The following is a 13,181-nucleotide window of genomic DNA, read 5'->3' as shown; positions in this document are numbered from 1 at the left end:
ACTTTATTCAGCATTGTCTTCTCTTCTGGGTCTGTTGTTAGCGCGACTGCTGTGACTGTTGACGCTGCTGACGTGTTTTCTGGTGCAGCCAATAATAAAGATGGATACATAAGCAGCATGGCATGACATCAGCTTCAATGCAGTGTTGTGAACATGCTCACAACAGACCTGGAAGAGATTTACTACTACTTTATTGGAGTAGTTTAATCTTGGGCAGTTTTCTTGATGTTTTGTCATTGCACTATGAACACATGAATACACATTTTATGCTTTCATGTCTCAATACAGTAAAAAAAAAATCAGTTCCATGTACTTCATATTTAAAGGGTTAGATCACCTGAGAATGAAAAATCGTCCGTCTTCTACTCACCCTCTAAGTATCCTAGGTGTAAGTGACTTTCTTCTTTTAGAATAATCCAATCGGAGATATATTAAATATTGTCTTTGCTCTTCCGATCCTTTCAATGGGGGTAAGCGGGTGTTTGCTGTCAACAGTTCAGAAGACGTGAAATAAAGTGTGTGCATCTGTAATAAAATGTCCGTTACACGGTTCAGCGGGGTGAATTAAGGCCCCTTGTAGTGAATCCATGCGTTTTTGTAAGATAAATATCCAGATTTCCAGACAACCGCTTAGCCCCATTGAAAGGCATGGAAGAGCAATGACAATATTTAATATAACGATTGGATTATTCTGAAAGAAGAAAGTCACATACACCTAGGATGCTTTGAGGGTGAGTAGAACATGGCCAAATAAAAATTTTTGGGTGAACTAACCCTTTAAACGAAGGGTGAGCCATTTTTACAATAACGTTTTGGAAAACTGAAACAGGACGAATAGCAAAACAAATTTGTAGCCAATCAGCAGAATGGGGCGTGTCTACTCATGATGCGGAGGAGAGAGCTTTTAGTCTACAACAGTGGTTCCTAATCCTGCTCCTGAAGAACCTCCAGCACTGCACATTTTAGATGTTTCCCTGTTCAGACACACCAGATTCAACTCATTAGTGAAGACTCCAAGACCTCAAATGTGTGCATTGGATAAGAGAGACACCAAAAGCGTGCACTGATGGGGGTTCTCCAGGACCAGAATTGGAAAATACTGGTCTACAGGATGGACAGACACTGTGGTAGCTTTGTTTTTTTCTCAATGTGTGAGTAACACTGTGTCTACCTCAGACATGCACTTTGCTGCAACAGCTAAAGCCGATCTCTACACTGGATGCAACAAATCGACTGGTGAAAATCATTTGAAATTTGTGTCAGTGCATCAAAAAAAAAAAAGCTGAGGACAGCTGGCCAATTGACACGAAGCATGCAAATACTGACAGGACGCGGGCAGTATAAATTGCATGGGTGCAAAAATTACATCAGAATCTCTCTCTTCACGCTAGAAGTCTTGTACCCCATGTTCCTGTGGGCGACGATTGCCATGTGGGTTTCCAAAATGCTGTTTGTGTGAGTTACGCAATAAAAACACGTATCCGTTCACAAAAAGAGCTTTTTCTTCTTCTTGCACCCAACACTGTGTGACTTGTCCTGTCTCAGAGCTGCTCGGGCTTTTCACCGTGGATACTGGAAATGATTCAGCACGGATCCGTTCTGAGACAGGAAGTTCTCAGTCTGCTTGAGAAAGAAGCGATAGAGCGTGTCCCTCCGAGCGGGTTTTACAGCCGCTACTTCGTGGTGCCAAAAAAGGATGGTGGACTCTGTCCAAATCTGGACCTGAGACCCATCAACCAAGCACTTCACAAGCGCGCATTCAGAAGGACAATGCTGAAACAGAGTTTGGCACAGATACGGCCCGGGGTCTGATTCGCCTCAGTGGATCTAAAAGATGCGTACGTCCATATTCAAATAGCGACGCGCCACAGGCACTTCCTAAAGTTTGCTTTAGAAGGCGCGGCTTATCAGTATTCAGTGCTTCCGTTTGGCCTGGGCCTGGCTCCCCACACATTTTCAAAGTGTGTGGACACAGCGCTTTCTCCCCTAAGATCGAGCGGAATGTGCATCTTGAATTATCTGGATGATTGTATGATTTTAGCCCACTCGAGATGTGCTAATCAGTCACATGGAAACACTGCTTCGCCATTTGGATACGCTGGGACTGTGTGTGAATATGCAGAAGAGCGTGTTTATACAGAGTCAGACCATAACATATCTGGGAAGATGATTGGATTCAATGTCGATGCGAGCCCGTATCTCTCAAGAGCACATAGAGGCAATTTCATCGAGACTGTGCAGTTTCAGACCGGGCAGGTCGGTGTCACTGAGGGAATTTCATGGACTTCTGGGACTGATGGCAGCGGCTATCTAGGCCTGCTGCATATGCGGCCACTGCAGCTGAAGACTCGAGACCCTGCCAAGGGTGTGGTCTTCGGGCCACAAACGCATTACGGTCACTCACGGTCTGAAACCGTGGAGCAGCTGGATATGTTCAGCATAGGAGTTTCTTTGGGTATTGAGAGTGAGGAGCCATTCCTGATTTGGGCGGGGTCTGAGCAGCGCAACGTGATCTCGATGAACGCGTCAACTTCAGGCTGGGTAGCAGTGTGCCTGGGCGTACCTGCCTCAAGCCTGTGGTCAGAGTCACAGAGAAGGTGGCACATAAATCATATTGGTGGAATTGGTGTCCTTAGCCCTACAAGCCTTTCAGTCAAAATTGGAACGGCAACATGTACTGATTCAACTGACAACACGTCTGTGGTCTCATACATAACTCGCCAGGGCGGTGTGCGTTCCAGAGCTCTATTCAAACAGGGATCGAGTCTCCTGTTGTGGGCAGACCGACACTTTCTCTCCTTAAGAGCGGCGCACATCCTCGGTATTCTGAACCATGGAGCGGACATGCTTTTGAGGAACGGGATTCCTACAGGAGAGTGGAGGCTTCACCCAGGATCAGTTCAAATGATTTGGGATCAATTCGGGAGAGCGGAAGTAGATTTGTTTGCCACAAGCGAGAACACGCACCAACAGACATTCTTCTCTCTATCTCACTCCCCCCTGCCGGGAGATGCCCTGACATCACATTGGCCGGAAGCCAGACTTTACGCATTCCCTCCGGTGAATATTCTGCCCATGGTGTGGTGCAAAATCAGGGAGGAGAGAGCATTAGTTATACTCGTGGCCCTGAACTGGCTGAATCATCCCTGGTTCGCGGACCTGAGAGAATTAGTGGTGGCTCCCCCATGGAAAATCCCCCTCAGGAAGGATCTGCTGTCTAAGCCTTCATGTGTGGCCGCTGCGGGGACAATAAATGGGCGGGATGCTCTGCATTTACGAGTGCTGAGCATGCTTACGGAGGCGTGGGCACCTTCTACCAGGTGCCTCTACGCTCCGAAGTGGGGGTTTTCACAAAATGATGCAGGGGAACCTGTTCCGTGTCAGATGTTTTGCGCTTTCTACAGCACAGATTGGATTGCAGGAGTTTGCCATCCACGCTGAAGATGTATGTGGCCGCTATTGCTGCTTTTCGTTCCCCGGTTAATGGGCAATCACAGAGACTTACACGCATTGATGATGATTGCATCGGTTTCGGACATGGCAACTGTAATGTCACTCTCCGGCCGAGACCATGTTACGTTCCGAAGTCACTCAATACACCATTCAGAGCACAGGTTGTTTCCCTGCCCGCCTTATCTGCTGAGCCATAAGCTTTGTGTGATGCTGAAGCTCAGAGCGCTGTTTGCCCTGTTAGGGCTTTGCAGATGTATGTGAATCGCTCAGCTGCCTTTCATCCTACGGACCAGCTGTTCATGTGCTTTGGTGGATGTAATAATGGACGTGCTGTTTCAAAACAAAGACTTTCTCACTGGATTGTAGATGCTATTGCGTTGGCTTACGAATGCCAGGGAAAGGATAGACCCCTCAACACCAGAGCTCATTCTGTGAGGGCAGTATCTCCATCATGGGCCTGGTCTAGATGTATGTCTATCCAGGATTTATGTCTTGCTGCTGGCTGGTCTTCCCAGAACACATTCGCCAGGTTTTACAAGCTGGATGTACCCTCTGTAGTGTCACATGTACTTTCGGTGAGTTAAGTTTCATTCATGTGTTGTGAACTGTTATAACCAGCTATACAGTACTATCGTAACCTCGGTTCCCTGAGAGGCGGGAACAAGACATTACGTTAGCCGCTGTGGTTGCTGTTTGATCATCTGTGCTAGCATTCAGTTGTGATTCTGATGTAATTTTCATATATATATATATATATATATATATATGTATGGTGTAGGCTACTGTAGACCGCTAGACAGCATCACAGACTTTCATGATGGAGATATTGCCCTCACCTATTTTGCCGCACCACTCACATCCAATGTAGACATGCATGGTGTGGGGCAGAGCTATCAAAGTAGAGCCAATAACCTTTTACCAAATATAGGTCTCTGCAGGAAAGTAAGGGGAGTTACCAGATCAGGGTGTTTTTAGACCATGATGCCTGATTGGCTGACGTCATAGTGATGGTAGGTTTAGGGGTGGGGTTAGGTAAGAGGGATCATTTTGATTGAATGACTTAGAAACACCAGCAGTTTGAAAACACCCACAAGGTCATAAACGCCCACTTTTGCTCTGCAGAGACCTAAGTCTCACCTTTTGGGGCAGGGGCGTGTTCGTTTGGTGATTTCAAATGTCAGCATTGGCTAGCAGAAATCGCTTACCCTGCCTTTAATACAAAATTATTAGGCTAATAAACATGCCCAGTAAGAATTTTAACAAAATTAATATTGCCACTCAACATTATTGGCAATTTGTCCAGATTGTTCTAAAGTCCTTAATTGTTTCTTTGTTTTTAATATTTGAATTTTAACTGTCTCAGTGCAGATCTCTGCATAACTGAAAATTTGACACAAAAGCTGTATTGATTAGCTTATGAAATTTTGATGTTTTGAGATGTACTTGATCTGAAAAGATGACAACAACCTTTTTATTTTCAACAAATAGACAAATAATGTTTGACAGGACAACTGTAAACTGTTTTAAACAAATGCACATCTTTCATGTACCTGGTCACTGACATCTTGTTAACAGTCAAAATGGAAGCTCATAGTACATGTGTAATGGCACAAGTCTTCAGTGTCAGGAAAATAGCTTTTTTTATCTTTACATGTTCTTAATCAAGTTTAATTACTGGTATATGAGCACAGGAAGTTCATACACATGCTTTTGTAAATCCTTACTTTTGACATTGAATGAAATCTATTTGTAAATGCATTTTATAAATGAGGCTCCAGTTTCTGCAAGCTACTGTGGTATCATGAATAACCAGCGCTGCATACATGTTAAAGATTGTTTTTTAAACATTCTCTTAAAATCAATTAACCATCTTTTTTGTTATTAATGTATGTTTTAAGTACAATAATTAATCTAGAATTTTTTATAGAAATGTTTGTACACCTATACTGCAAGAAGACTATTATATGGACTTGTCCAGATCAGTGCAACTGTTTGAGAACATAAACATTCAGTCAAAATTTTCAATACAACACATGGGACTTCATTCAAAGACACCGGCCATTTTTTTTAATCCCACTCTGGTCTTTAACCTTTACACTCAACATTCAGTTGTCAACAGTGATCCAGGTCACTGCACAGGTTTACCATCACAATCTGGGGATCAGCTTATCAATGAACAAATATTAAGATGTACATGTTATTTCACACATGGAGAGCAAAGGAAATAGGAAAATTGAAATACTGATTGTCTGTTGTCAAGGTCAAAGGTTAGGAGCGTGTGAGGTAAGGCTCTGATCAGGCGATGGCTTTGGCCTCAGGCAGGAAGTCCTCCCAACACTTCACCAGCTGGTTTAAGATAAATAGCAATTAATGAAAGACTATTCAGCAGTGTTGTATGTAAAAAAACACTCACACTTACTCTAGTCTGTGTGTGAAGCAGGGACTCCAGGTATTTCACTATGTGCTGTTTGAAAAGAAAACAATAAGGCGGTACATTCTAAAATAACGGTCACCTAAAAAAAACTCACGCCAGGGGCTCAGCTAAAAGTATTTTAAACTGTCGTGCAAAAGGGTTAGGGTAATTGTTTAACATTTACAGGGGCAAGTTGGTGATTTTATTGCCTTCCATATCCAGAACGACTGCTTTTCTTTCCATTATCCCTGTGGAAATTCCTGGCCGAATTACCTACAGTTTTTTTTGACAAACCGTGGTTGTGAGGTAATTTAAAGGTGCTGTATGTACACTTTTGACTCTAATAAAGCATAAAAATACCATAATATGTTTGCAGATAATTAAGAAACATGCTAAGTTAACATACTTGTCTATCTGAAAAACAATGCTACAGTCAGTAATTCTCCTTTGAAAATGTGTGTTACAGAATGTCGGTCTCTGTTTTGGTTAGTAAAATCCGCCCACTTCCAGTTTATCCAATTGTATTTCGGCACTCTGGGTTGCCAGTTAGAAGGAAACACAGCATATTTAATTTCAGTCATGGAAGCAATCTGGCAACCTGCGTGTGCATCAAGTGAGAATATTTTAATTAATATTAACCTCCAATGTTTTGAATTTGGACTTTAATACCTAGTTCAACCACTCTGTCAATCCTACATACAGCACCTTTAACTGCAATCCCAATCCACCTGTCTCGAGTTTAGGAAAAGGGAGCAATCCAACAGTTATTTTGTAAAATCCCACCAAGCACCATCTTGTAACTGTTGTGCTTTGCTTCATTTTATATTGGAATACTGAAATATTTTGTCAAGAATAATACAGGAATTACAACTATAATGAGTGGGAGCTGTTAAAGAGAAACAGAAAAAATAAAGAGAACACAATTGCATAAGCTTTTGAAATAGGCCACTATTATGTCAGCAACAGGTATGCAACAAAATTGATGTATTATTCATATAAATTAGGACTTGCATAACTGATCATTATAGCAGTTGACCAAATAGTAAAATGTTTGCCCTATGTAAAAAAGAGGTTGTGCCCATCATTTGAAACAATTTAAACCACTAGAACCATAGCACATCAGTGTACCTATTATTATATAGGATATTTAAATGGAGAAATAATAAACAGGACATTTTTCTATTATAAAATTCATCATCATGATGAACATGTGACTGACACATCTTACCTCAAATCTGAGCACTTCTTTACGCACAGTACAGGTGACTCTTTCGAAATCTCTCTCATACTGACTGACTTTAGACTCCCACTGTGCAGAGACACCATTCATATTATCATTCAACATTTTACCAATTTTCAACAATTTAACCTCATTTATGTTGTCTTTAGCCTGCTGCAGCTTCTCGGATTTATTTTCCCAGAGCAGCTTGGCCTCGGCCTCTCGTTTCTTCTGCAATGTGCTCTGAGCTTCCTGTAGATGCTGACACACTTTCATTCTCTGCTCAGAACAGCACTGAGGAGAACAAACAACACAGTAAACAACATATTACTTAAGCAATGGGGTCTCACTGCTGGTTTTGCGTTATGTGGTTGTGCTCTCTAACCCTCACGGCCGCCAGCAGCCTGACGTAGTAGGCCAAGAGCTCAGCAAGGATGAAGAAATCACTGAAGGTCTGTTGCTGATGCAGCTGCTCCATTTTATCTTCCACTTCTGCCAGCTGTGACAGCGCATGAGATAACGCAGAGTTCTCCTCCACACTGCCCAGGATGGCCAAACTCTTGTTAAACACCGCTGTGTTACTACACAACTCTACGAGAGGAGAAAGACTTTGAGATGCTTTGTAACAGTATGAATCTGGAGGACTGGCTTCACAGTGTAGTTTTCATTCTCACCTTTCCTGTGGTTTACAAATGAGTCAACAGCAGCATGCAGCTTCCTCAGCAGCTGCTCCTCATTCTCCACCTCCTGCAGCTTACTCTCAAACCACTGACACACACACAGGGGTCAATCACTAGTCAAATGCAACAACCTGGAAGAATTTATGTCTTAGTACTGCACGAACTGAGCTCCCCTTACATTATCTGATTCATTCATTTTAACGCTCATCTTATTCACTGCATCTGATGCTCTGTTTATCATCTTTAGGAGGCCAGGTCCACTAAAAGAGTATTTACCGCCCCGGGCAACTAAAAACACACAAGTTTAGATATTTAATATGGCACTAAAGATACTGTGTATCAAGGAACATGATAAAGGTGGTCACCTCATCTCTCTCTAAAAACTATTGAACATTCTGTAATAGAGATGGATGAGGCACTACTCTCTGTAGATACCTACAGAAAATAAGTATATAATAAACAGTGGGTATAGAAAAGAATCACCCCCTTCAAAATAATCACATTTTGATTAATAATCACAAGGTGATTTGCTGCACCTGTTTGAGTTTACAAGTCATTTTTAGGACGGCGTGATCCTTTTTCCAACTCAGTGATTCTGGTTTTTGATTTTTTTTTTCTAACATGCTGTTGTTATATCTTTCACTTGGATGCCATAAGTTGCACTGAGTAACTACAGCTTGATAAAACAAAAACTGTGTCAGACTTCATTTCAGGCTGCAAAGCAACAAAATGTGATTATTTTAAAGGGGGGTATTTTTTCTGTATTTTTTCTTCACTGTATATACATATAAATATAACCAGTTAAAAATAAAACAAGTGTGCGTTAGCATGTGAATGCATATTTTATATTAGAGGTCAATAAACATATTGTTCTGCTGTTGCAACTCAAAACTCGGCAACAATGAATGCATTCGTTTACATGACTGATGCCTAAAGATTCTAGTGTATGACTGCAAAATAAAAATGAAACAGCTCCTAACTTCTTAAGGTTTGTGGTGTCTAAATCTGCTACACGTGTGTGTGTGTGTGTATGTATATATATATATATATATATATATATATATATATATATATATATATATATATATATATATATTACTTATCTAACTGCTAGTTTTGTTTTTACTTTGTGTACCTTCTGACACTGTTGTCTGTATTTGTCCATATTTACTGTCTTTAGTCCCCGTGGCTGTCTATATCCCCTTTCACACTGGAAATTGCCAGGGTGCCTTCTGTATGAATGCAAACACATCCCGGGATTGATTGCAGTGTCGATGCCGGGTTGGGGACCTGGTAACATTGACAGGATCAATCTCAGAACGAGCCCTATGTGAACAAAAGCCAGAACCAATGCCGTAAGGGGTGTGTTGTAGTGATGATGCATGTTATCGTGTGTCCCCCTTATCAGGTTTTTTGAAGGCAGATCAGCAGTCACAAAGAAAAAATGTGCAAACTGGTATGAAGCAGAGATCAGGGAGCTCTTCACTATATGTGCTGAAGCGGAGATTGTTCGCCAGCTTAAGTGAAACAGTACACATCACATATCACATGTCCCATCGTAATGTCACGTGTCTTACGGGATCTTTATGGGATGTGTGTGAATGCACATACAGATTACAGAAAATCACTGGCAGTGTGAATGAACCAAAATCAGACGATCCCAAAACAAATCTCAGATCATCCGTGAATTTTCCAAAATCTTTGTATTAAAAGGGGCTTATGTGTCACAGTTGTTTCCTGAAGAAATTGTGTTGTTTGTTTTTATCTATTGTCGTGCAATTAGCCAAAAATTATAATAAAGTTTACTCTGTGTTTATATTGTAAATGTCACATTGTATTCATCAGCACTTTGTTATTATAGCCATTTTTTGGTTGCACCTGGGATTTAGTTATCAGTATCAGAAGAAAAATGCAATTGATCAACCTCTATGTCATGTGTATTGCCATGTGTTCACCTCTCCAGTGCTGCTCGTCTCTTTTCCACAAACTCTGCTGAGGATGAATCCTCCTTCACCACCTTCACTTTAGTCATCCCTGTGACACAACACAAACCACAAACTCAGTCAGCAAAAAAGTAAGAGCCAACAGAAAGCTCAAAGAAAACATTCTCATGTATCCAGGCCACTGTGAATGTCTAGTACCCCCTTTCCACCAGTATGAACCTGGTGCATTTGCATTAATTGCATTGCTATTGATGTGCATGGCTTTGCAAACCTACATCGGCATCCAACACAGCAAATTTAAAGTTTTCATGTTTAGATGCTATTTCAAAAATGGCATCTTGTTGGTCACAGTAACCCCGCCCCAGCCCCTGACTCAAGTGGTACTTACTTCTAGCCCAGGAATGTTTTAATGCTACTTACTAACCACTTTTCCTAGTTCGGAGATGGTGCTTTGGTTGTCAAAAGACAAAGAACCGATCTGAAACTAGGCTCTGGCTCCGATCCAGCACTCAAACTGCCTCGGTGGAACAGGGGTATAGATGAGCTCACTAGAATAACTCCACTAGACATGGAGCCAGAGTGAGCATGAGAACTTTTTTACCCACTACACTCTTCTGAGGTGGAGGTGGAATGATGCAACCCAGCAGGGAGTGACTTTGGCTGATATCTTCTCATAAAGTCCCAGAAAATCACTGAAACATTGACGCACTGAGAACATAAGGGAACATGACCAGTGTAGTCTGGAGAGAGACAGAGAAGCACGGAAAAGGGCCAAAATGCTGATTTATGTAGCTTGAACAATCCAAAAATGGTTAGAGATGAGCTTTTGCCTACCTGAGTCGACACTTTGTAAGACATGTAGGCATTCAAGCCATCTCCTGAAACACAATAACGAAGAAGAACTCAATGTAGCTCTCAGCATCCAGGACATCTAGAACCAGTGGTTCTCAACCATTTTACAGTTCTCAAATCATTTTAGAGTTTACATCAATTTGTTATTCACTTATTTGCTTACTTTCACGTTGAAAAATAAGTTGCATAATACAACCTAATTTTCTCTGGATTAGTGACTGCGATGTTCAGCTCAAACTGGTCTCCACTCTCTTCCTCCTGAGACTGTTTAAGTTCATCAGCATTGTTAGAATAAAGACTCTTAAATAAATATTACAAGAATGCAACTATAGGCATGTAAAGGGTCTCGTTTCAGTACCTTCTCCATGATCTTGGTGACAATGCTGGGTTTCAGTATTGAATTACGTAGGAAGATGTGTGGTGTTATAAGGCTGATGTGATCAGGATGATAATCTCTGTCCTGCCTTGACTAGTGGTGTTGGTAAGCGTCAGTTCTACAGTGGCCTCTGGTGTTTGAACAGAAAGAACAAATAAAGCACAGAGGTGTAAGGTATGTGGGTAGTAGCACTTCAACATTATATTTTAGTATGGTATTATTTGGGGAAATTTGTACCATACATTAGTTCTGTTAAAACCAAATACTTGTGCTTTTACTCAATCACATTTACAATGTAAATTAATACCTTTTCATTTCATTGCAATTTATTGTACCTGTATATGACTTAAATATTTCCTCAATGATTTAAAACTATCTATCCAAATGTAACTAACAAGCCAGTAAATCATGCACACAGAAAATCTATGCATTTCAGACAAATACTTCATGCTCTAGAAAAGTGTTTTTATAATAACTACTAAAAATCACTATATTCAAATGTTTGTGAAATCACATACTGATCACTTTAGCTGAGAATATTCTGGTAACAGGTTTCAGGATATTGGTTTCAGTTCAGTGTCCTGGATTCTTACATGGTCAGAACAATGAGAAATTATTTTCAACAGGTTTCTTTTTTAAGAAAGTTTAGAAACACTCTAATTAGAACATCTCTACTGTCTCGTTTACAAAAGCCAATTTGAAGCTCATAAAAGTGCTCGCCGATTACTTTTTAAATACCCAAATTCAATTATATGTGTGTGTGTGTGTTTTCTTGTTTTTGTGACATATCAGGACACAACTCTGTATAATGACATGGGTAGGACACAGGTATTACAAGGAGAGGGTGACTTATGAGGACATAACCCATGTCCCCATTTATCAAAACGCTTATAAATCATACAGAATGAGTTTTTTGAGAAAATAAAAATGCACAAAGTTGCCTGTAAGGGTTAGGTGTAGGGTTGGTGTAGGACCATAGAATATACAGTTTGTACAGTATAAAAACCATTACGCGCGTGTGTGTGTTTTTACTTCCACTCAAGTAGGTACATAATTTTAATTGAGCACAATTTTTGACAACTGTTTATTCATTAATAGTTCATATTAATAGGTTTTTTTGTTAATATACCTTAAGTACAATTTTCTTGAGTTTTTACATTTCAGATAAAGCATCTTTAAGTGATCTGCATCATCCTGACACGATATTTTAAAGACAAGATGCATTGTTCTCCAACACTTAAGTGTCATTACGTATGTATTGCTCATTTTGAGTCATGGTGCAGTAACGGAGTGGTGAGAAATAACGTTCCCAGTGAACAGATCCAGCTCTTCATCAGGGTGAAGGCCATTAGTGTCGTGATGGACATCGCTCCTGATGTACGAGCCCTCCTCGATGAAGATATCGCCCTCTTCAGGAGATGATGTGATCAGTGCCAACATAACAGCTGATAACAATAATTACTTACATTTATATAGCGCTTTTCTAAGCTCTCAAAGCGCTTTACGTTGTCAGGGGGTATCTCCTCATTCACTTCCAGTGTTAATTAACCATGACATGATAATTGCAGTTCGTGCAGTTCCTGAGTTGCATTATGAGACTAACTGCTGCAGACATTGACTATAAGCTATCTGCTAGCTTCTGTCAAATGTCACTTGAACGTTTCCCCACAGATATATGACTCGATCAGATGCAAACTTGCTATGCAGTCTGAAGCAGGTGTCTCACACTGGCGCCGGTGAATATATCCTCGCCTTCATCCTCCTCCTCTTCCTCGTCGCTGTCCAGCACTCGAGCGTCCGATTCAGCCTCCTGCTCTTCATTATCAGGGAAAGGAGGAGGATTACGTCCGTAGTTGCTTGACATCTTTCGACTAAAGAAAATATATGTAACAAACGCACCTAACGAATCAAGTCTCGAGGTTGGCGTTGTTTCTAACTGACTGTATGTTACAGGTAAGCGTGGATTGTATTTCGCTGCTAGGTAACCTCAGCCTGCTTTAAACATCCGAGCGCAGCTCAGAAAGAGCGCTGATGCGACACTGCCACCTGATGGTCTGGAGCCAATACTACAGCTACTTCAGAAACTGCGCCCAATCCAACAGTGCACTTATCTGATGCGGATTAGTGACTCAGTGAATATATTGTATTATACAGTACAGCTACAGAAATACACATTTATTCAGTTCACTCATAGGTTATTGTCTCATTATAGAATGAGAGCAGCTCGGACCAATTTTGTGAACCG

At 41.0% G+C, this 13,181-nt stretch overlaps 1 protein-coding gene across 4 annotated transcripts; it reads right to left on the bottom strand.

Annotated features, from left to right (window-relative positions):
* Window positions 1-5,254: 5,254 nt before the first annotated feature.
* LOC128016803 (sorting nexin-1) lies at window positions 5,255-12,949 on the bottom strand. Of its 4 annotated transcripts, none has more exons than XR_008184289.1 (10): window positions 12,403-12,949; window positions 10,919-11,066; window positions 10,543-10,824; window positions 9,721-10,448; window positions 8,901-9,055; window positions 7,944-8,053; window positions 7,760-7,853; window positions 7,471-7,676; window positions 5,873-7,379; window positions 5,255-5,799 (listed from the first exon to the last, which is right to left on the bottom strand). XR_008184289.1 is itself a non-coding variant. In XM_052601602.1 (10 exons), exons 7-10 carry the CDS (start codon window positions 8,004-8,006, stop codon window positions 7,014-7,016), a joined length of 729 nt encoding a protein of 242 aa, XP_052457562.1. In that variant the 5' UTR covers window positions 8,007-8,053; window positions 8,901-9,055; window positions 9,721-9,799; window positions 10,129-10,448; window positions 10,543-10,824; window positions 10,919-11,066; window positions 12,403-12,949; the 3' UTR covers window positions 5,255-7,013. The 4 variants fall into 4 exon arrangements, 3 of the variants coding, with proteins under 3 accessions (XP_052457562.1, XP_052457563.1, XP_052457564.1); XM_052601602.1 differs by having other exon boundaries at window positions 5,255-7,379; window positions 9,721-9,799; window positions 10,129-10,448; XM_052601603.1 differs by lacking the exons at window positions 10,543-10,824; window positions 10,919-11,066; window positions 12,403-12,949 and having other exon boundaries at window positions 5,255-7,379; window positions 9,721-10,454.
* Window positions 12,950-13,181: the final 232 nt, after the last annotated feature.

This window comes from Carassius gibelio, chromosome A7 (genome assembly GCF_023724105.1).
Source record: "Carassius gibelio isolate Cgi1373 ecotype wild population from Czech Republic chromosome A7, carGib1.2-hapl.c, whole genome shotgun sequence".
Classification (NCBI taxonomy): Eukaryota; Metazoa; Chordata; class Actinopteri; order Cypriniformes; family Cyprinidae; genus Carassius; species Carassius gibelio.
The sequence above is the reverse complement of the archived record's forward strand: the minus strand, read 5'-3'. Positions and strand labels throughout refer to the sequence as shown.